Source organism: Fukomys damarensis, unplaced genomic scaffold (genome assembly GCF_012274545.1).
Source record: "Fukomys damarensis isolate Sample0158 unplaced genomic scaffold, DMR_v1.0_HiC HiC_scaffold_10, whole genome shotgun sequence".
Taxonomy (NCBI): Eukaryota; Metazoa; Chordata; class Mammalia; order Rodentia; family Bathyergidae; genus Fukomys; species Fukomys damarensis.
The window spans coordinates 30,961,393-30,986,921 of NW_022900922.1; the positions used below are offsets into that span (position 1 = coordinate 30,961,393).

At 36.6% G+C, this 25,529-nt stretch overlaps 1 protein-coding gene across 1 annotated transcript in view; it reads left to right on the forward strand.

The window, feature by feature from the left end:
- Ofcc1 (orofacial cleft 1 candidate 1) overlaps positions 1-25,529 on the forward strand; it is a 539,007-nt gene that overhangs the window by 510,229 nt on the left and 3,249 nt on the right. Inside the window, exon 23 of the mRNA XM_010623072.2 lies at positions 17,893-18,099. Within this exon, the coding sequence (XP_010621374.1) occupies positions 17,893-18,099 (207 nt within the window). The remainder of the gene's footprint in view (positions 1-17,892; positions 18,100-25,529) is intronic.

Genomic DNA, 25,529 nt, shown 5'->3' on the forward strand with positions numbered 1-25,529 from the left:
CGATGTTCTCTTGTTTTCAAGGTGCCTCTGAGTATATGGCCACCTGTATCTGTCTTGTTTTATGGTTACAAAATTCTCTTCTTATATTGTTCACTTTTCTGATTCCTTTTTTTTTTTTCCTCCTGTTTAACTGCCTATACTTCCTGGTTTATTAATTTCACTGTTTTTTTTTTTTTTGGCTTCATTTTTTCTTTCTAGTATATCCTTAAGAATTATTTTCAAGTGTTGGTTTGGTGGTCATGAATTTCTTAAGGTGCTCTTTGTCATGGGAAGACCTTTCTGTATCAATTTTGAGAGATAGTTTTGCAGGATAAATCCATCTGGGTTGGAAGGTTTTTTCTTTTAGGGTTTGAAACAGTTCACTCCACAGTCTCCTGGAATTAAGGCTTGTGTGAAGAAATCTCCTGAAACTCTTAAGGGGTTTACCCTGTTAAGTTATTTGTTGTTTTTCTCTAACAGCTTTAATATCCTGCATTTGTGTTGGACTTTCTGGAATTTTGACTGTGATGAGTCATGGAGAGAGGTTCTCTTCTGATCAGGGCTATTTGGGGTTCTATATATCTTGCTTATTTTTATGTTAAAATTTTCCTCCATATTTTGAAATTTTTCTACTATTGCTTTTGCAAACAGCTTTTAATGCCATTTTTGCTGTCTTCTGGTTTTTCAGTAATTCCAACTAATCTTAGATTAGTGTTTTTTGTATAATCTACCAACTAACGATTCCATTTTCGATGTTCTCTTGTTTTCAAGGTGCCTCTGAGTATATGGCCACCTGTATCTGTCTTGTTTTATGGTTACAAAATTCTCTTCTTATATTGTTCACTTATGCTGCCCATATTTTTAATAGAATTTTTAATCTCCCGGATTTCTTTTTGGTGGACTCTAATTCTTTACTAAAGTAATCATTTATGTTTAGTATAATTTTGCTTAATTCAGGTATATTTTTAGTATTTCTCATATAAGCTCACTGATCTTTTTGTTCAATTAGTCCATTATAATACTGAATACCTTATTGATTTGGGGGTTTTGTCTCATCTTTTAACATGCTATGTCATTCAGCTCCTTGCCTTTTGACTTCCTCGTCATCTATGATAGTTAATTGTAGTGTCAAATTGAATAAGCAATGCCTAGTGGATTGGTTTAACAATGCCTGGTGGATTAGCAATGCCTGGGTTTGTCTGGATGGTCAATTATACAGGAGAGGGAATACCCACTCTGGACATAGATGGCATCAATCAACAGACTTGCAGCCTGGATGGAATAAAAAGGGAAAAAAGGAAGTCTTGCTTTTGTTCCTTTGGAGGAACACCAGTTTTCACCATTGCCTTTGGATGTCCATCTCCACAGACTCTTCCACCTCCCAATGCAGACCTTTAGATCTACAATATGAACTTTCACAGGACTCTGTAGTGAGCTCCAGGCCTTTGATTTTTGACTGGATCCCCTGGCTTTCCAGGGTGCAGGTGGTCCTTTTATATTCTTCCACCACTGGTTCGGTAGGTAGCCACCATGAGTCTACTTTGTATGTTATTTGGATATCATATAATGAAATAAATTAAATCTGTTCTGCTAGTGAACCCTATGATACACCATCAGTGTCCCACAGATTGGAGACAACTTGCTGCCTTGTCTTCTCATGTTTCATTGTGGGGTGTGTGTGTGTGTGTGTGTGTGTGTGTGTGTGTGTGTGTTTGCAAGGTTTGCTGGTCAATTATATTAGAAAGGCTTTGTTGCTAGTATAGTGATTCACTGGTGTCTGCTTTTCAGGGTTATTCTGTCATGTGTGGTTAATACTCCTGAAGTTCAGGATTTGTGCTGTTTCAAATGGATGTACCAAGAAATATTGGCAGGTATTAATTGATTATCTCCACTTTGGTAGGCTCAAGCACCTAAGATCTCAAGAAACTGCTCATCTCATAGTTCTGCTTACATTCTTGTATCATAGTTCTTATCTTGTCTTCATAGTGGCTGCTATTCGATGAATCTTGAGTGGTATATCTCACTGTGCATGAAGAGCCCAGCTCTCAGATGTGGACTTACAGAGCACCCCATGTGTACTTTAGAGAATGCCAAATTCTCATCCTGTATCTTTCAGATGCTTTGGTTGCCTCAAGCTTCACTTCAACTCATCAGAGCCTCAGTGCTCTTCTTGAATTCCAGCTTTCGGCTAGGGTTGAAAAATTGTTCCCAGAAATAGTACTGAACCATCAGAAAATTTAACCTTTGGATTTAACAACATCTCCCTGGGAATCTGAACTGCTTTTTATAAAATACCTGAGTAAAACTTTCAGTTTTATATTTTGTTATGAATGGAAGAATATTGTGATACTGATTGTCATCATTAGAATCGTGTAATTATGTCTGAAGGGAAGAGTTTTTTAAATGATGGTCCTGTGTTTCGAATATGAAATTGATAAATGGATGTATTTCCTTTGTCCTTGGGAATTGGGAAAGATAGCTATTGGGTCAAAAATGGTTAAAAGAGAAAAAGAAGGAACAATCATCATCATTACTATATAAAGATGAAATTGTCAATTCATTAAGAATTATAACAAACATAAATATATATGTACCTAAAATCAAATGACTAGATATATAAACCAAACATGAACAGAACTGAAGGCGTAGAAAGACAATACAGTAATAGTAGTGGACTTCAATACCTCACATTTAGCAATAGATAGACTATTATTCATATAGAAAATCAGTAATGAAATAGTGGACTCAAACAACACTATACACCAATGACGTAACAGATATGTACAGCATATTCCATTCTATAACAATAGAATATACATTCTTAAAAAAGCATATGGAATATTCTCCAGGGTAGTTAATGTTATGTTTGAAAATATACCTTAACAAATTTGAGAAGTTGAAAATCATATGAAGTATCTTTACTGACCACAGTGGTATGAAACCAGAAACAAATAATGGGAGAAAAATGAGAAAATTCCCAAACAAGTAGAAATTGACACACTTCTGAAAAACCAATCCTTTAAAAAAGAACTCAATAAGGAAATAAGAAAAATACTTTTGAGACTAGTCAAAATGGAAATACATCACAAAACCTTGAAATGCACAAAAGCAATACTAAAAAGAAAAGATAAATATAGAAAAGTGTCAGGTATGAGAAAAAAGTGTAAAATGCAAAAGAGAATATAAAGTGTAAAAAGTCTTTTAAATGGACAAACCACCTTTACATTTCTAATACACTAAAAGAGCAAAGCTTGAGTTGGCATAAGGAAATAACAAAGATTTGATGAGTAAAAATGAAATAGACCAGAAAAATAATAGCAAAAATCAGTGAAACTGAATTGATTTTTGAAAGGCAAACAGAATCTACCAATCAATAGCTAGACTAAAAGAAAAGATTAAAATAAAATTATAAATGAAAGAGATATTACAACTAGTACAGATACATAAAGATCATAAGAAGCAAACATGAAGTTATGCTCCTCAAAATGAAGTAACCTAGAAGAAATGGATAAGTTTTCAGTACTTAGTACAACCTACCAAGACTGAATCATGAATAGAAATTCTATATGGACCAATGACACTACAGAAATCGAATCAATAAGAGAACACCCTAACAAATATAAATTCAGGACATTATAGCTTTATATATGAATTAATGCCAATCCTTTTCAAAACTATTTCAAAAAATTGAAAGAGAGAGAGAGAGAGGGCTTCCAAACTCGTATTAGAAGGACATTACTTTGATACCAAAGTCAAATACAGACACTCCAAAAAGAGAAAATTACAGGTCAACATGCTTGATGACCACAGATGCAAAAATCAATAAAATTGTATTAAACAAAATTAATAAATTAAAAAAATTAAACAGCAAATCAAATAAGATTTATTCTGAATATGCAATGATGATTCAATATACCTAAATCAATAAATATAATTCACCATATTAACAGAATAAAGAATAAAATCATCTAATCACAACAGATGCAAACAAAGCATTTACAAAATTCAACCTTTTATGATAAAAACTCTCAACAAATTAAGTATAGAGGGAAAATGACTCACCATATTAAAGGTTGCATGTAGCAAATATCCTACTTGATGGTAAGAAGCTGAAAGCTTTCCCCTTAAGATCAGGAACAAGACAAGGGTATCCATGCTCACCAATTCTAGTCAGTATGGGGATGGAAGTCAGCCAGAGAAATGAGGCAAAAACAGAAAAGAGGCACCCAAATTAGAAAGAAAGAAAGCAATAAAAGAACCTGTTTGCAGGTGATATGATTTATACATAGAAAATCCCAGTGACTACTGAAAAACTATTAGAGCTAATAAACCAATTTAGTAAGTTTGCAGGATGCAGAGTCTACCTACAAAAACCAGTAGCATTTCTATATGCTAACCACGACCTAACCAAAAAAGAAAATTTAAAAAAACACACTTATACTAGTATCAAAAATAAAACAAAGTACTTAGAAATAAATTCAACTAAGAAAGTAAAAGATCTGTACACTGAAAATTACAAAACATTAATGAAATAAATTGAAGAAAATATATATAAATGGAAAGCTAGGCCATTTTAATGCATCGAGAGTGTCAAGTTGTTAAGATATCCATACTAAAAAGAGCCATTTATAGACTCAGTGCAATCTTTATCAAAAGTCTAATGATGTGTTTTCATAGAAATAGAAAAATAATACTAAAATTTACATGGATCTCAAAAGACGCCTAATGGACAGTTGCTGAGGGATGGTCTTCTCAATAAGCAGTGCTGGGAAAACTAAGTACCCTCAACATTCAAGAAAAAATTTAGACCTTTACCTAACAGGATGTACAAAAACCAACTCGAAATGAATTAAAGTCTTAAACTTAAGACCCCAAACTATAAAATCACTAGAATAAAAACTTAGAGAAAGCAAAAACTTTTCTAGAAATTGGTCTGGGCAGTGATTTCTTAGATATGTCCCCAAAAGCAAGGCAGCAAAAGCAGAATAGACAAGTAATATTGCGTTAAATTTGAAAGCTTCTGCCCAGCAGAGAGGGAAAACTCAACAGAATGCTGACTCTCTTTGGAATAGGAGAAGCAAGTTTCAATTATATGTCTGATAAGTAGTTAATATTCAGAAATTGTTAAACTCATACAACTAAATGGCAAGAAACAACCAAATAAAAATGGACAATAAACCAGAATAGGTAATTCTCAAAAGAAGACATACAGATGGCGAACAAGTTTATGAAGGAAATGCATAATGCCCCTAATCACAAGAGAAATGCAAATCAGGGACACATCACCTCATGGGTTAGAATGGCTGCTATCAAAAAGTAGACAAAAACTGTTGTCAAAGGATGGAGCAATAAACTGGTAGGGAAAATATGAGTTTGTGCAGTCATTATGGAAAACAATATGGAGGTTCCTCAAAAAAGTAAAAATAGAACTTCCAATCAGTTTGTCGAAGACAACTCTCCCATGTTGATGGTGGCAGTAGTAACAACAGCTCAGAACTGGAATCAACACCAGTGTCCACCAACAGATGAATGAAGGAAATGTGGTGCGTATACATAAAAGAGAGACTTTCTGTGAAGCTAGACTCACTGAAAGTCGCTAACCTGGAAATCCAGTTGACAGATGTGTACAGTGAATTCCTTCTTTTGTTTTTGCATGAGAAAATACTCATCTTCACATGTGTGTGTGTTTTTTTTTCTTTCTTTCTTTTCTTCTAAGGTCCATTCCAAAGGAAGAGACCCATCATGGGCTATCTGCACTCCTCACTTCCTGACTTGATGTATCCATCTGTCGATGCCTGGTACTTTGAATCTCTATTACAGGGTTTATACTGTACTAATTTTAAATTGTAATTAGGTGAATTTGTATTTCACTTCCCTTACTATATTTTAAGTTTTCATAGAGGCCAAGCTATATTTTATTCTATGCTTCTCATTGCCCTCTAGTTTTGAATGAATGAGTCACAATAATTTTTGGAAGAATCAGAAGTGACTTAGATAAAACCAAGTGCAGTTGATACTTACTGATTTCATTTGTAGTTGTGAAATACAACTTGGAAGGAGTCTCTGTACCTCCAAGAGGAAGATAATAATTAAATACACTCATGTTTTTTGCCAGTAAATCATTAACATCCCTCCTTGCATAAAGGTGGATTTAGTTCAAATATTCCTATACCTGTGGTGTTCTTACTGCAGGTGGAGAGATGGTTTTTATTCTCTTCATGTGAGACTTACTATCTATAAAACCAAAACAATCCTTTCTTACTTATAGGACTGTTTCATGAGGCAGTTAATTATCATAGAATCTATTGTAAGTCCTGAAGAAAGGTTTTATATGCATGTGAAGGGGTGTTATTCTATCAGAGTTATGACCTAAGCCATCTTTGATGCAGGGGCGGTGTGGGCAGAGTGAGGTGTTAATACAGCATCTGAACAAACTTCATCGAGTTAAGAAATCAGGAGTTAAAACTCCCACTGTGGGTTGTTGGTAAAGAATTTGCTTCATGATACTTCTGAAAGAATGGACTTAGCATAACTAAAAATGCTGACCTAAGAGAGCACTTGAGTCATAGATACCAGTTTTGCATTTGGCAAAAATGAGTGAGTTTTAATAGCTTCAAAGGCAAGCATAATAAAAGCAAAACAAAATGAAAAAAACACAAGGTCCTAAATAACAAATCCACTTAAATCACATCATTTATTTATCTATTTAACAAATACATACTTAGTACTTCTTACAGACCTGGTTTTTGTTCCTTTCCACATGAAGCTTATTTGTAATAAGTAATATTTGTAATAAATAAACAAGACAACGTAGCATAGAGTAGCTGGTAGTAGCACTTACAGGTGTTCTGACAAAAATAAGGCCTAGGGTGCTGCTGAGGGTGGAGGTACTATTTTCTTTAGGGTAGTCAGGAGACACCTTGATAATGTGACATTTGTATAGAGTGCTGAAGGAGGGGCTTGAGCCAAGTAGGTGTCTGGGGAGACTCACGCAATACCCATTGCAGAAGTCATGTAGGAACCTGCTCAATGTTTGATAAGTTTATCATGGCTGCTGCCAATTCTCCCTCCTAGATTGTCAAACATTTACACTACTTAATGTGGTTTCTCAATTACAATTGAGTGTACAAATTATGTACATAATTCATGTAGTTTTAGACATTTTGGTGAACAGAAAAATATTGGGACAATGAAACTTGGTGGTTATTTATCCTGAAAATTGGTAAAGAACATGCACAAAGACAGCACCCACACTCCTGTTAAAGCTACATACAATGTTTTGCCTGTGTTACTCTGATCTTTTCCTATCATTACAGGAAATTAAACCAAAAGACAAGCTTAGAACCAAGCATTAGTAACAAGCATGGGCAGCTGGTCATCTCTTGAGATGAAAAATTTCCAGACAGGAAGTATTTTCTGATTCCATACCCTTTACATCAAAACAGAAATAAAGGTGTCCACTGAAGAATATATTTTAATGCCTCTTTTTTTTTTTGTTTTGCTTTTTGAGATGGGTTCTTGCTTCACTGCACAGGCTGGCCTTGAACTCCTGGGAGTTGGGAATTGTTATATCCACTGCCATGTGTCTGTTGCCTAGGATGGCTTTTGCTATTCTAGGTCTCTTATGGTTCCAAATGAATTTTTGGATTCTTTTTTCTAGTTCTGTGAAATATAGTGTTGGAATTTCAATTGGCATTTCATTGAATCTGTAGAGATGGCCATTTCACTATGTTGATTCTTCCTACCCAGGAGCAGGGGATATTTTTCTATTTTTTAATATCCTCTTCAATTTCTTTTTTTCACAGTGCTGTAGTTTTCGGTGTAGAGATCTTTTGCTTCTTTTGTTAGATTGATTCCTAGATACTTCATTTTTTTGGATGCTATTGTGAAGGGAATTGTTTCCCTAGTTTCTCTCTCAGTGAGTCTGTTATTTGTGTACAAGAAGGCTATTGATTTTCGGGTGTTCACCTTGTATCCAGCTACTCTACTGAATCTGTCAATTAAGTCTAGAAGTCTTTTGGTGGGGTTTTTTGGGTCTTCAATGTAGAGTATCATATCATCAGCAAATAATGACAGTTTAACTTGTTCCTTTCCTATCTTTATTGCCTTAATTTCTTTCTCTTGTCTAATTGCTGTGGCTAATGTTTCCAGAACTATATTGAAGAGGAGTGGTGATAGTGGGCATCCTTACCTTGTTCCTGATTTTAACGTGAAGGTTTTCAGTTTTTGGCCATTTAATATGATGTTGGCTGTTGGTTTTTCATAGATAGATTTTATTAAGTTGAGATATGGACCATCTATTCCAATTTTTTGCAGGGTTTTTATCATGAATGGGTGTTGAATTTTGTCAAATGCTTTTTCTATATCTATTGAGAGGATCATATAGTTTTTGTCCTTGACTTTGTTAATATAATGTATTACATTTATTGACTTACATATGTTGAACCGCCCTTGCATCCCTGGAATAAATCTGACTTGGTCAGGATGTATGATCTTCTTGATAATCCTCTGTATTCTGTTTGCTAGTATCTTATTAAGGATTTTTGCATCTATATTCATTAAGGAGATTGGCCTGTATGAACTCCTGGTCTTAAGCATTTGTTCTTTCTCAGAGACTTAGCAGCTCAGACTGTGGTATGGGTATGCACCACCATACCTGACTTGAATTATGCTAAAAAATGAAAGGGCAAGTAATCTTCAGACTAGTGGATCTCTTAAGCTCTTTCCACCAGTGGTTTATGGGCTTATTTGCTTTATTGTGCTGGTGTAAATTTTAGCCAATGCGTAGTACCACATTTCATCCATTATCTGGAGTGGAAAAAATTGGGCTCATGTTTATTTCCTTTTGATTATTGAATTTATACAAGTGATTATCCAAACTAAATTAATGTAAATTTTTTTCTTAGTTCTGCTAGACTAGAAATTAAAATATTAGAGTAAATGGGGGAATTACCTTTAAATTCCTTGTTTTTTTTTCTTTTTGGTCTTCAATGAAGAAGAAGAATCTCAAAATTTGAATATCTGAGTATACTGTACAATGTTCTGGTCCTAATATATTTTCTGCACACTCTGACTTTAAATATTTTCCTTCCTATAAGTACAGGGTATACAGAGCAGAAAGCACTGCTGGCCCGGTTGCTATGACTGTTTTGCACTTAAACAATGCAATGTAGGATTTATCTGGAAGAGCTGTGGGTGGTTGCAGCAAAGATGTGGTGTTGTTTTTTCCTTACCTTTCTTCTGTCTGTCTTCACTCCCACACCATGTATTCCCTATCATTCTGTTCTTCTTCTTGCCTGAGACAAATCTATAGGATGTTCCTGTGTAGTTGCAGTGACACTAGTATCAGCATTTGCATGCATATCCACAAGCAGAAACCTTGGCAGTACTACTGAGAGCCGTGACTTTCCACTTTCATCCAGTACTCTACATTTTTTTTTCTTGTGTTTATTTCTGTTCCTGACAGTTTTTGAAAATACTGTAATCAGAAATCAAATTCTTTGTTGTTTCTTGGTGTGTTTCTTAAGAATTTTGTCATTGTGGCATGAAAAAAATGTATTTCCATTAACAGATGCAAGATGTAAAATTGTTGATTAGCTTATTTGGGGTGTTCAGTAGCAAAACTTATATAGAATGTGTATAGAAACACATACAGATGCATGCTAACTTTCCCTATGATGCATAATTTCTATTTAAAATGAGCACAGATACTTTTCTTTAGAAGTTTGGCTTTCTGGCAATGCACCATAGTTTATTACTTTCCCTAAATTGGTTCAAATTTACCTAAGTGCTCATCCTATACTCCTAATGATTATATTAAAGAAAGAAACATCAAGAGATAATCATTTTACTCTTCTAATTTATCTGTAGGTAATCTACTTTTTGTTTGCTCTTTTATTCTCACTAACACAGAAAATGAAGAAATGTCCAAAATTGGTGATACACACACACACACACACACACACACACACACACACACACTGAATAGAAATCAAAATACTAAGATTAGAATTGAAAATATTAAATATCTATATGCTCCAGATTGTCTGGATCCAAGGTTTTAGTGTTTAAGTCAAGGTCATGAGAAGACAGGTTTCAGTATGAGCTAGCTGTGCCTTTGAACTAATATGTGGGAGCTCTGGATGAATCCAGAAGGGCCACCATTTTACCATTTGGAAAACTAACTCCTATTACTGTATGTCTTTAGTATTCTGTGAATAGGAGTTAGCAGTTCTTACTATCTTTGAATTTTTGACACTTCTCATTTGTACTGTAAAATATAACCATAGTATATCCTGGACATGAATACAGCCTTAATTATATATTTGCCTTAATTTAATTCTAAGAAATACTATGGTCTGAATGTGCTCTGTGAAGTTCATGTGTTAGAAATTGTTATGGCTTATAACTAGATCCCCACCAATGCCTCACGAGTTCATATGTGGAGCTTTTGGGAGGTGGCTGAACCATAGGTGTGTGTTACTAGATCATGGGTACCTGATCGCTAGATTAGTCTGCTGATTGGTTTCGCATAGTTGTGGGTGTTGGATATGGGAAGACCCACTGATGGGTGTGGATGGTACTAACCAATTGGCTTTCAACCTGGATGGGATAAAAAGAGAAGGGACGGCTCACTTCTCCCTGCTTCCTGAGTGCCTTGCCATGGACTGTTTCTCCTCTGCCATGTCCCTCCATTGTGCCACCCTGTCTTGGAGCTAGCTACTATGAACCGAAACTTCTACAAACCAAGCACTGTATTTTGTCTCAGCAATGAGAAAGTAACTAAGACAGAAACTTAATGTTAAATGCCTAATTAATAAAAAGTGGCTAGGTCAAGAGTTCTCTGTTTTCATGAATGCCTTGATGTCAAGTCCTGGAAATGGGTTAATTGTTATAAGGATGGACTTGTTGTAGAAACGAGTTCTGCCCTCTCTTGTTCTTGTTGTCCTTTGCTTTTCTATGTTCTGCCATGGCCCTTGCCAGATGCTGGAGCCATGTTCTTAGATTCCCAGTCTCCAGAGATTGGACACTAACACTTTGGTTTATTATAAATCGCCCAGTTTCACATACACTGTTGCAGCACCAGAAAACAGATGAAGAGACGAAAGTATTGGCTTTCTAAGAAAATGAAGCATTTGTAGGTGAAGTATTTATTTTTCTGAGATCCAAGCTTTTGTTTTCAGTGCTGTACTAGGGATTGAAGCCACCTACATCCTCAGTTTTCATCCCTTTTTCAATTTTTTTAAAATTTAAGTAAGGATCTTGCTAATTCACTAAGTTACCCAGGCCAGGCTAGAATTTGCCTTCCTTCTGCCTTAGCCTCCCAGAGTACAGGGATTACAAACATGTGTCACTATGCCCATTTAAGACTCAGCTTTTCAGTGAAAGGTTGGCTCCTTAAAAAAGTAGTGAATAAAATCACCACCCTCAGAGCATAACTTGTATGGAGTTTTAGCTTCAAATACTCAGGAGACCAATTGGATCATCCAGTATGACCTAATTTTATGAAACTGGTTTTGTCTTGCGGACTTGCCATACCTGGAAACCAAGTGAAAATTCTAGTGAGAAAAGAAAAGAAATCTACCCAAGAGCTGTTAAAAAAAAATGTATCCATGTAGTAAATCTGTGTACCACTGTGTAATTATAATAACATAAACAACTCCACTATAAGGACATTCACATCAGGCCTAATTTCCTTCTGAACTATTACAATGCAATTAACAGCCTCATAGCCCTGTTTTAATTAAGCTCTGTTGTGAAATATGCAGCATCCAAACCTGTTCCGGCCTGTTTGGTCTACTGCTGAATTACTGTCCTTAACTTGTTTTTCTGCTGAATGATGAATTTCATTTAAGGGTTACTGTTCTCAGGGCTGGCACTTCATGGATTCCTGTAAGTTTTTGTGCCTCCAGATGAAGGCCAGCTGTAGCTCCTCAGGTGTGTCCTATATGTGTAGTCTCTGGATTCACTTGTCTCAATAGATTTATTAACTCAGCTGGGCTCTCCTAGAAATGAGGAGACGTGTTTGATTGGCTTAATGAAAGAGAGTTCAGAAGACAGTAAACTTGTGGAGCTAACTTCAGATTATGTAGGGCATAGTAGCTATCTTCTGACCTAACCCTTTTTAGAAATACTGAGTAGGCTCCAATTTTCCATGGATATTATTTTGTCTGCCAAATAGTTTAACCATTACTCACTAGGCAATGAAAAACAAAGGCATGTATAGAAAATGCCGTTTATAGAAAAATCATATCCTGCTTCCTTCTTTTAATCCCTCACCTACACTAGGCAAGAATATCTAGGTTGTCTGGTATTCGCCTTAACAGATCTTTTCCTTCCTCTATTTGGATTGCCTTCATAGCCTGAAATAAAGCTAAATGGGAAGTATTACATGTGGACATTTAGCTTGGTGATCACAGGTCAGTTTGCTGCGCAGCTTGCTCTGTGACAGCTAGTTTGAAGGACACATATTTGAAAATCAAGATAATTGGAATTGCAGAGAATCATGTCACATGAGCCATATGACCTAAAGGGAAAAAAAAAGACGATTTCTTCACCCTTCCCCATCCTGTATCCATTCCTTGATCAGCGGCTCTTCGGGTTTTGTCCCTGCTATAAAATATCTATGTTCTTTTTTTTTTTTTCCTTCTTCTTCTTCTTCTTTCCTTACCTTGCCCTACTTTTTTAGCCCTAGGGAGGATTTTAAGAAGTTTTTAAAGCTAAGCATTCCCAATTGCTTGAGGCTGTTTTTGGAAGTTAGAATGTGAAGTGATTACCCCGTAAGGCTGGGTGTTTTCATGCCAGTGTGAGAATACTTAATATATCAGCAGGTAACTGAAAATATTCTCTGTTGTGGGAACATCTGCTTCTGATGATTAAACCATTTCTAGGGAGGTTTTATGGGTCATTCACCCTCACTTCTTCCTTCCCAGACAGAGGTGAGTGAATACTCAAACAGCAGCAGAGTAGGGTTTAACTCTGTCTGTGACCTTGCTGTAGATAGGTGTTTTAAGTGTTCCAACTACCAGGATTAAGACTGCCAGTTAGAAATCTTGGAAACTACTGTAGTTGCTTTAGTATTAGATCTTTAGGGTCCCAATCAAACAAAGAAAAATGCAATCTAGCCTTTCCTATTTAATCTTTAATTCTAAGATCCTTGAGAAGTCCCTGTGGGATGTTAGAACTAAATATTGCCAGGAATTTGGATGCTGCCTCTATTTCTGCAATGTTTTCTTCCAGGTCAAGGATAGAAACCTCTTTTCATATAGTCTTCCAAAGGAATACTTACCTGAAGGTAAAATTCAGCATCCACAATCATGTCCAGACATGTCCCTGTTCTATACAGCACACGCATGCACAAGACAAGAGTATGATAGTATGCTGCACAATGATCAAATGCTTTACCATACAGTGTGATCACAAGTGTGTGGGCTTCAGAGTCATCCTAACCTTGAATCAAATATCAGCACTGCCTGATTATGGCCAAGGTCACAGGGGCTCATGTGTTTTATTGTGCCTTCCCCACCTTTACTATTTAAGAAACTTCTGAAGGAGACACCTAGAAGCCAGACCAAAGGAAATAAGTGTCAGCCTCATTACTGATTGAGTTGAATGTGAGATGTATCTCCAGACTGTCAACCAAGTGATGTCATCCTTTGTCACTCTCTAAGAAAGATCACCGCGGACACCTGGAACACAGGCCGTGCTTTGAAGAAGCCTGCTCATGTTAAAACTAGTGTATGGGGGCCGGGGATTTAGCTCAGCAGTTCGGTGGCCTGCCTTGCAAGCGCAAGGACCCTAGTTCAATCCCCGGTACCAAAAACAAAAACAACAACAACCACAAAAACACTAGTGTATGGGTTGGCAGAGGAACTTCCTGGGGACAGTATGGATTAAAAAACAAAACAAAACAAAACAAAAACAAAACTAAAAGCAGAGAGAAAGGTCAAGGAAAGGTCTTGTGCTTTCTCATGTCAAATTCACCAGCGAAGAGAGTGAGTGAAACTTGAAGTGAAAGGCCGGGAATATAATATAAGAAAAGCTGAAGAGGAGTACAGACTATGCCCTAATAAGTGTCTTCACATCACTGTGTCTTAGAGCAAGTTACTTACATTTACGAGCCTCACAATGCCGTGTCTGTAAAGTGGAAATAATACCAACTGAACAGAGTATCATTGTGTTAACTGCTACTTTAAGGCCTGCCACTAAAAATGCTGACTGTGTTCACCAACTTCTTACTGCAACAAAATGACAAAATGATTAGGAAGCTTAAAAGGAGGAAAACTTTATGATGGCTCATGATTCGTGAGGTTTTAGTCATTGTTGCTTTGGGCCTTTGGCAGCACAGTGCAGCGTGGTAGGAGTATGTGCAGAGGAAATCTGTTCATTTTACAGTGGCTAAGAAGCAGACAGAGAAGAGGAGGAGTTAGCAACCATGATCCCTGTCAAGGGAAGCCCTCAATGGCCTAACTTCCTCCCACTAGGCCCCACCTCTTAAAGAGTCCATCGTCTCCCAGGAGTATGACAATAACCAAGCGGAAGACAAAACTCTTAATAAATGGGCCTTTGGGGGACATTCAAAATCCACAATATAGCCATGGAATATTTTATCATCTTTTCCTTACTCTCCTTTTCCTGTTGCATACTAGGTCAGTGTCAATCAAAGATATTTCTAGAGAGAAGACAGTACATCTCTCTCATTCCTAAGATTAGGGATGTTTAAAAAAGAATAAGAATTATTTTTTAAAACGTATGCTTTGTACAGTTTAGTACTGAGATTTCCAAGTTCACTTATCTTTTGAAAGGATCAACTTCCAAAATCAAAGTTATCCCTTTGCAGGCAAATGGGCCAATCTTTGTATTCCTTTATACTTGCACATGCTACCCAAGGGAGAAACATGGCTTTGTTTTATGTTGCATTTTCACAATGGAATGGCTCCCAGTTTCAAGGTCAGGAAGAGCTTCTCCTAATTACTGTCTCAGTATTTTGTGGGTAGAGTAGAGACCCTGTGGTTCCCAAGAGTATGGAATGCTTGTTCTTATTGCCTTCCTTTTATTCTGTGTGGTCAGAAGTTAAACCTTTTGCATCTAGAAACATCATGGAATAGTCTGATCTTGAAGAAGAGGGAGAACCATGCAAAACGGGGTATGGTGTGGTGTGCACAGGCTAGGGAGTTGAGCAGCCTCCATGCTGATGTTGCCTTCATGCCCAGACTCCTTAAGGACTCCCATTTAAGCCAAGAAGGTGTTTTGGGGCCTAATGTTCTCAGCTGGCTATCATGCACATTCAGAATTCATTGCATACTACGAAGGTTTTGAGATGTTTTAATGAATTTCTCCTTTGCATATGCCTAATGCTGTTTTGATTATTGTCCTGAGGGATCTCTTCCTCTCACCCCTCATTGTTTAAGTAGCAACCCCATTCTGCTGATTCTACCTCAAAAATAGAAACTATGAGGCCGGGCGCGGTGGCGCATGCCTGTAACCCCAGCACTTGGGAGGCTGAGACAGGAGGATCACTGTGAGTTCGAGACCAGCCTGGGCTACATAGTGAGTTCTAGGTCAGTCTCAGCTACATAGTGAGACCCTATCTCAAAAAACAAAACAAAACAAAACAAAAAACCCCCAAAACAAACAAACAAAAAAGAAACTATGGTCTTGGTCTTCAATCTGATTGTCATTGCAAAACTCACTTTTGGTGAGACAGTCTCCAATCCCTCATCTTTCTGATCTGCCTGGGATGGTGTTTTCAGTTCTATGGCTAACACAAGTCATATCAAGCCTCACTTCTGATCTAGAGCTTCTAGCAGCTTACCATGTTCATGCGCAACATTCAGAATGGCTTATCCTGCATCTGAGAGTTCACAACACCAAATAACCTTTGCCCTCGCGTCCTCCTTTGTGAATCCTGATCACTGGGCCCTGCATTGTCCTTTGACCCACTGTGCACGTTTGTATCTGAGTATCCATCCATGGCACTTTTCATCAAAATCCCAGTATGGATTTGTTGTTGTTGTGACATGTAATAATCATACATATTTACAGGGAACAGTGTGATGTTTTGATGGTTGTATGCATTTTGTAATAATCAAATCAAACTGGCATTCCTCTCCCCTCACACACTTATCATTTCTTTGTGGCAATAACATTCAGAATCCTCTTTGAGCAATTTTGAGACATTTAATACAATATTATAAGCCATAATTTCTTTGCTATGCAGTAAAAAGCCTCTCACTTAACTGTAACTCTGTGCCTGTTTAACATTCTCCGCATATCATCCCCTCACCAGCCTTTGGTAACCACTGTTCTATACTCTACTTCTATGACACCAGCTTCTCTAGACTCCACATATAGGTGGACCACTGAGTAAGGCTGTCTGTGCTTGACTTCTTTCACGTGTGATGTCCTGCAGGTCCATCTGTCTTACGGCCAATGACAAGATTTTATCTTTCCAGTGACTCAATAGTCCATTTATCCATTTATTCATTTATCCCTTGGTGGACACTTAGAATGATTCCAAATTGTGCCTTTTAATAAGACCCTACTCAAACCCCACCCATATGTTTCCTTCTGCACACTTGTCTCAGTGTAACTTAGTTTCAGTTAAATGTAGGCCAGTTACTTACTGTGAATTCCTACCAGATTGGGATTGTTAGTTTCTGAAGCATGTTTATATTGTCTCAAAAATCCTGTTTTTGAAGGGATCCTCAATAAACCTCTGGTTTTAATCATATTAGACTTCTGTCTTTCAAATCTTTTCAAGACACTTTCAATTTCTTTCCCTGTCCATATAGACTTTAATTATGTGTATTTTCAAAGAAAAAAATCGCTAGACTCTTTGGAGTTTATTGTCAATTATAAACCCGAATTAAACAGTAATTAGCCAGAATTTTCTTTCATAGTCTTAAATCTTTCCATATTTCTGAGGATTTAAAGTATTTGTAAATCACATTAAGATGAGTTAAACTTAGGAATACCAGTTTTGAATGGACTTTTTGGAATAATAGATGAATGTTTCTTGCTTCTGACAGCCAGTGAGCAAAGAAATTCATTAAAAATTTTCCTCTATTTTAAAAATTATGAACATGGAAATTATGAATATGGAAAATGGAAGTTTTAGAATGCTTCTGTATGGCTGAGCAATTGTAGGAAAAGACAACAAAAGTATCTGAAGGCCAGAAGTTTTATAAGCCATGAACATATTTAAGATTGGTATAGTCTAATCCTCATCACCAATATTTTAAACAACCAATAGACTGGAGTATTTTCAGTTCATTCATAATTCAATGAATTATTCATGAAGGCCCCACAGCGTGCATTGTACACCATTTTGAAATTATTATCTGTGAACCTCTACCAGAAAATGAAGAAGAGTCAGGATGGCCATAAAGAAATAGTTGGTAAATGCATACACTATGCAAAAACTTTGCCCTGTGGACCTCAGTAAAATGTACCTTTAACATACCTGTGGACTCTTAGCGATGTCAGAAATTCAGAATTTAACACAGTGCAAGTAAGTAAAACAAGAGGAGTTAAGATTTCTTTTATAAGAGAAAGGATAAACATCCATTCTTAAAAGCATCAGTAAGTTTTTTTTTATTTTTAAATCAACACTGTCATTGTCACAGTCTGCTTGATCTTCCTACTTTGGGTTAATATGGGAGCCAATTACAGCTTCATCTGTGTAGAATTAACTTTATGGGGCACACACGGGATTTGTCTATCTTCACTATTTAGATATATGCTATAAAAATATACATGGAATGGAGTGCAAGTACTGCAGATGGCAGAGACTTTCAGATTTATTGCAAAATCATTTAAGATCGGTTATGTTCTTGCCAGAAGTTAATTAATTTTTTTCTGTTCTTTTCCGGGGCTGGGGTGGGGGTTCTGGGGGGGTGTGGTTCTCACTAGGTGGCAGTGTATGATTACATCAGGAGAAGCCACAGCATCAAGTCCAGTGTCTCCAGCTGTGACCTTCCACATCAAAATGAAATTTCTGTGTCTGCACTTGGTGCAGGAGATATTACTTCTCATGTGTCTGTATACACCGTTTATCCCAGCGGGTTCCAAGAGCTGTTCCGCCATTTTCTCAGACTCCCCAGTGGCGCCATTGTTGAGGTATGTATATAAGAAAATATTTTGATGCAAATGCTGTATGTATTGTAGTGCATGGATGTGCATATTTATGTATACATATATGCATGTGTGTGTTTATGCATGATTTCAAAGGTTTCAGTATCACTTCCCAAATATATTATAACCAATGTTTCTAATACCACAGTGGGCTTGAAAATGTATTTTAGCTTTTGCCTAAACATGCAAAAGTACAAAAGGAAAAAAAAATTTCTGTTCATAGCTATGTGGGAGGCAGGCAATAAAACAAATTAAGCAAAATAATTCAGGATTCTGCCTGCAAGAACTTTTACACAGGTAACAGCAGGTTGATGATGGGTCTGTAGACACTTCCACAAGTCAGAAACTCTTTCATTTTCATTCACAAAATGAATGAAGTGGTGGCATTTCATTTTCTCCATGAAGAAAATCTTTAAAAATATAGAAAAGTATACAATCTCTAAATCTTTGAAAATATTTTGAGACTGGTATTTGGCCGAGATCTTACAGTCTTGTTTTCTCCTAAACATATCAGTCTTTAGGTGGGCTGATAAAAGTTTTAAAAAGTCATGTTATATCATATTGTTAGAATCTATGTTCACAGCATATTGAAATATGACGCTTTACTGCATTAGCATAGGTGTTGAATTATGAAATCGAAAGAAGTGTGATTGTTTGGTGGAAATGAAAAGCAGAGGAAGGGGAAACTGTATAGATATATGTTATGTAAATTTAATAGTAGGATACACAGTACTAGTTGTGAGAATTTGGAGACTATGTCTGTGTACTTTCACCATTATTGTTTTTGTTGTGAAGTTGATGACAACCTTTCCTTATAAGAATTCCTTTCAATATAACCTTAAAGAAATGTTAAACTGTGAAGGCCCCTGTCTTGCAGATAGGCTGTTCCTCCTTTCTGCTCTACCAGCTCACAAAATTATGGACCTCTTGAGAGGTCACACAGGCACCTCACTGAGAGAGGCACAGAGGAGCCAGGGAAGACTCCTCATCTGCGCCCCACTGCCTCCCTCACCCTGGTGTTCTCTAAGAGGAAACTTCATATACTATGGCAAAGCAGCAGATACCACGAGATGATTGTATCTAGTGAAATTTTGTGGGAGTTTGGGTCATGGGCACTTTTCTGCCTATGAGCTCTTCGAGTCTTTTGTGAAATATTTCCTTTAGCAACTTTTATGCAGAACAAACTGCTGGAATTTAATGCTTGCTTTTTTAAATATTAGCATAAGCACATGTTTGAAAATGCGTGCATACAGTGTACTAAAATAGTAAGAAAAGTGGAGATGTGAGGATCCTCTTCTTGCTGCAAAACCTTGCATAGCTCTTAGATCCCTGGAGCCTCAGCAGAAAGTACGGGTAGAACTCAGCGGAGTCTCATGAGCCCAGCGAGCACTGTGGTCCATCATTGTACTCATTCCTCATTGGCTCTGTAACCTTGGCGGAGTCATTTCTCACAATTCTGCCTATTTCCTTGTTTGAAACTGGGTTATGAACACTTCCACTACCTGGCTCACAGGGATTTGGGGCATATTAATGAGATAACGTTGCCAAAGTACTTTTAGCTTTTTTTAAATGTACAGTAAAGATGACAAATATAGATCATGCACAATTAAATTCATTCAACTTGTAAACATCTCATCGAGTACCAATCATAGCATTGTGCTGAACAAAAAAGCAAAACCAAAAATAAACCAAAAATAGAACTAAACTCCCTTCTGAAGACCCGAGTGGTGAGGAAATAGATACCACTGACCATCTCACTCTTACTGCCACCATTTTCAATATGATTGTCCTACTATGATGGTAAATGGCAGGTGTGTCCTGGGGCATTGAAAAGACTTTTCCAAACCAATATTTCAGCAAATTATAGACTGACTCTTCCTTTTTTTCCAAGTTTCAGCAAATGCACAGGGTCTTGCCCACTCTTGGGTCTATAGTTCAAATCTATTCATTCATTTCTTCCTGCTTTACTTTTTCTGTTGCTTTTTTCTATGAAATCTTCAGAATCCTTTGTAAACTAAAGTACCCCCCTTTAACTGTCTCTAACACTTATCACTTTTGTTATTTCAGTTTGTGACTCCTGGAGGATAGGACCCATAAAATATTGCTGTTCCCAGAGCAAATGAAAGGATAAGGCAAATTGACTTTCAGGCACTTACCTGACTATTCAGTAGAGTTCCCACTTTCCTGATCCCTAACAGGAATTGCCAGGGCTATAAATGGCCATCTAAGGTACAGAACATGAAAAAGAGTCTAGAGACTGGTGCTTTGGAACCTCAACTAGAAACAAAATCCAGTATATTATCTTTTCTAGGATATAAGCATTGCAAATACATTTCAAATAGCCCCTTAACTTTTAAAATAATGATTCATACACACTCATCTACTTGCCTTAAATTTAAGTTCAACCTTTGGATTTCCTTTGTATCAAGAACAGAATTGGTGGTCAAGTGTATCAAATTGAAATTAAAATGTTGTATCAAACTGAAATTTTGGATTCCCTAAATATGCTACATGATTAGTAGTTTGGCACCCCGAGATCCTCACCCTCAATGCCCATTTTATTTTACTTAAGGAAATCTGAATTTAGAATGTGATTTAAATAAACCCTATTGGTGATACTGGTGAGCTCTATACCAATTTAGTCAGATATTCTGATACTGGGATAAATAGGCATCAGAGTCTGCGCCTAATTTATTTACAAATTAGATCTTACAAGAAATGTGAAACACAAATGTAATTGTGTTTCATCTCTGTAACCAGATGTCTATTCTCTAAGGTTTTATGGTGTTTTTTTCTTTTTCAGACAGGTTCCCTAGTTATCCAGATTTCTTTTGCATTTAGCACATCTTCACTTGTCACTCATGATTTCTAATCCTTTCCTAATTCGTATGTGAAATACAGGTCAGATATTAACCTTTCCCCTTTTTAATTCTCAATAAGACCTTAGCCTTTTGAGTCAGAAGCAAATTATCTTCAAATGTTTATTTGCGTGGAAAGCTATGCTTTTGAAAAGTGCCCATTTCTGCACAATAGAGTCGGGGTGTCTGAAATAGAAGCTACATGGCAAACGTTAGCTTCCACAGGCAGTGATTTGTGTTCAGGTGTGTGGCCTAGCACTACACTGCTGTCTCGGTGTTGTACTGCACATTATTTTCATTATTTTGCTTAAAAAAAAAACAACCCTCTTGTCTACTTGTCAGAGAGGGTCCTGAGTCCACAGTGCAAGAGTGTCTTTCCTGCATTCTACTTTTCTTTTTCTGCACCCCTGGGCTCCGCAGATGCCCAGTGCTCACAGAGTAACGCTTTGTCTCTTCTCTGAGAGGGTAGGGTTACCTTGAGGTGTTCTGTAAGAACAAAGTTACTGTAAAGTTTTTAGTGCTGCACAGCCTAGAAACCCAGGCAAGACTGGTGCAGATTCATCAAGTTACAAATAAGCTTCCGGATCCCAGGGTATCAGCCGCAATTAAGAAAGTCCTTGGAGCATTCCTTGGGCGGAATGGGAAAACGGTTTTTTTGTCATTAGAGGCAGTGTCGCCTGGTGGTCTGAGCGGGGAACTGGGAGCCAGGAACTCGAGATCTAAGGAGGTTGAGCGAAGCCCTCCTGCGCTGCGCGGCTTTAGGCGAGCAACTTGGTCTCTGGAGGCCAACCTCACCTACTTTGAATCTCCCATCTGAAGAACTCCTTACCCAGGGCCAGGGTATGCACAGCAGGAAGCCTGATTCCTTGTCTGCAAAATTAGAATATTAATACTTGCCTAAATAACAGATTAACCAATTAGTGCTGAAGTGTTCCGCTGATGGAAAGCAGCAGGAGAAGAAAGTAGAAAACGAAAACCCCAAACACAATTTTATTCTTGATGGGTTTTACTCAGCTCTGAAGTTGACTGCTGAGCAGGGAATCCAGGCCCCTTAGAGGGCAAAGGACGGTGCAGAGCAACTCAGCCTTTGCTCTTTCTCCCCTCCATGGGAAGGCAGCACATGAAGCTCACCGTTGTTGGGTCTGCAAAAGCTCTGGGGAAATGGGGAGGGGAGCCATACTTTGTTGTTGGATGAGTGAATTGCAGGGCAAAATCTTCTAGGAATAATTGAGGGTTTGCTGCTTTGTTCTTTTTCTAGAAAAGACTACTTAGTGCATTTGGAAATTCTCCTATTGTATGCAGATAACCAGTCTGCCCTATGCGTGTGCAGGTGCACGACAGAGAAGGGAGACAGCAGTGTAGGATGATTGGAAACAGAATCCATAGGAGAGTACAGAAACGCGAGGCCTGAGAGAGTATTTGTTCAATGGCTGATATCTCACATTTTCAGGGAAAAAAAATCACTCCATCCATTTTCCTTTTGTTGAAAGTCACTGTACCTGAGAAAGCGTAGTCACCCTGTGTGCATTCTCAAGGTGCATAGTTGTAGGCTGCTCTGAGCACAACACTAATATAATTACACAAAAAATACAAGAAAGTCACATTTTCACTGTGTGTACTTCGAATGCTTCACCTTCTGTGCACAGCACTTGTGCAGGAAGATGCCGTATGTCTGTCCTCGGAGCGTGCTTTGCTGTCACAATTAGATCCAAAATATACATTAAAAGGAAACAGCACTAGTAATGCTGATGATCTTGCATGAAATACTGCTAAAAATGTCAAGTACACTGCTGTGTTTTATTTCTGGCTTGAAAGTTTGATAGTTGACATGACTATTAATTTTTCAAAATAAGGTCCTGATACTATTTTGCCTATTTTTTCACAAAGTGTGGTTGTCTATTTTAACAAAATCATAAAGAATTACCATTCTGTTAAACGTCAAATGTAGGTCCTATTATAAGTAACAGTTTTTATGAGTACAAAAGCAAAATAGAAATCAATTATTAGACTAGTATTAGAATATAATGCTAATTGCAAGACATTTTCCTGACACAGTATAATGAAAAGTCTTAGGTAGATATTGTTCACAGTTATATCTAATATGAGCTGCATGAATCTGGCTTTCCTTAAAACTAGACAAAATTGCCATTCCTGTACATGTGTCAGAATAGATTATATTACCTGTCCAAAATAATGAGGAAAGCATGACTTGCTCTGAAACACTCATCTTTCCACCAAAACTAAAGCAAAAGACTCCCACCTCTGACTTCATTTATCATTTTATAGCTAGTATGGTGAACTTCAGAGGAAAATTAATTTTGTTTTTAAACCTAGCATACTGTAAATGTTAAATGATACAACAGATTTCAGGCATTTTTTAAAAATACATTTACTTTTAAAAAGCTACTGCCATCATAAGGCAAAAAAAATTAACTCTTAATGACTAAGTTAATTTTACTCTATCTATAAGTGGTTCCCTTAAAAAAATCATGAACTGTTTTGATTCTATTCATTATTATTGAAATGTGATTGCTAAAATGGTTTTTAAAAATTCTATAGGTCTTTGCTAGAATAACTAATTTTGCCAAACTTATAAAATGCTAACTTTATAATTCATTTGTAGTCATAGTTTGATAAATCAATCATTAGCTATTCCTGCTTTAATTTATATGGATTGTACATTTTAATTTATTCATATAAAATGACCAGATCCTTTTATTTTTTAAAATGCTTTTGCACATCAAAAATTTGCCGTTTTAAATTTCCTTTGAATCTCCAAATAATCAGAACTTCTAAGAATTATCCCATTATTGTATCATGTCTACCACAAATGATAGATAAGTGTAGAGTAGACTAGATAAGAAAATTTTCCTTGATTCTAAATCATAGGAAATGTTTTAAACATCTTAGAAAGTATATTAAGGGCAAAGAAACAGTGCAAAAATGGGTTTTGGAATATGAACTGCAATGTATGGTTAAATAAAATGTTTAATATAGTCATATAAAAGTGAATAATTAAGTCTATTGCACAGTTGGCATAAGTTCAATGTTTTAATTTGAATAAAAATATTTTCTTTTAATTCTTTTTCTCTTATTGAATTAGATTTTACAAAAAGATATTTTACAGGGGACTTAAACACAGAAAGCTTTCATGTTTCTTTTCATCTATTAATAGAAATGTATTACAATGTTTGAAAATTTTTGAGTTTTTGCATCATCAATAAATTTGAAATCCATACATTCAAAGGTAGATGTTTCAAATAAGCATTTTCAGAATATGTGACTTTTAACTTTGTTTGACAAGGCTTCCTGATACTGGTTACTGAAAATACCAAAGATGATTCACTCATAGGTACTAAAAGGAAAATAAGACAAATAACCTTGAATTACTCATATTTTCTTATAGTCATCACAGAAATACCGTGAAAGTATTTCAGTGTATTTTGCAAATGTGTCAATAATAAATAACTATCTACAAATATATTGATTTCTTCACTATTAGTTTCTCCATTTCAGCTTATGGCACAAATTTCCCATAATTATTTGAAACAGTTATTTAATAATATGAGAAACCCAAAATATAAATAATTTTAGAGCAAAAGAAAAGAGGTGGTAGGGGACAGGGGCCTGGAAGGGGAACTGGAGGTGGGGAAGATGGGAAAGCAGAGACGGGAAGGGGATGTAAGTGACAGGTGCAGTACGCATATTACCAGCTCCTGGGAGGAGTGCGGTCATCCGGTACGACAAACATACGTGTAAAACAAAACCAAAACCAGAAGAACAATCTATAGTTGCTTAGTGGCAGTTAATTTTGCACGTGTATCCTATGAATTATTTTTAAGCTCACATTTTGGAAACATAGATATAAAATCATGTAAATTTATGTTATGTGCAAAATCACATAGAATGTGCTGAATGACACCTAAAGAGAGTGAAATAGTAACAGTAGCTTATTTCTGAAGCAATTTTGACACTAATGCTAAATTACAACTTTGGAGCATCTAACATTTTTACCTTTATGAGAAGAGGCTTTTTACATATTTAACATAATTCCAGGGAAAATAAACTGGAATTATGTATAAAGATATGTACACTGGAACCAAGGGGCACTTATATTCCCCTGTAGAATACTTACAATGATTTTATTGCCATTTTGTGTCATTTTCTAAAGGATATAAAATACAGCCGGTAAACAAACTAGACTTTAGATTTAAGGTGACAGCTACTCCTTCAGAAGCAATATTCAGGTATTTAATCTTGAATGTTGAATATTTTACAACCCAGCAAAGTATGCTTTCGCAAAAATGAAAGGACTGTGTGCTTTGGCTTCTAATTTTCACAGCTGTGACGATCGCCTCAGTTACTAGTATTTACACCAAGCATCACTAATTCTTAAAGAATAAACCTAAATCCCAGCCCTTTGTTCTTCAGCTACTTGAGGAAAATGAACACAAGTGCTCTAGTTTATTCAAAACGCAAACATTCTATCTCTAAAACGTTGATGTGGCCTGTAATTTAGAGCGTCATCTTATTTCTAGGTCTAGGCTTGAAATCTAC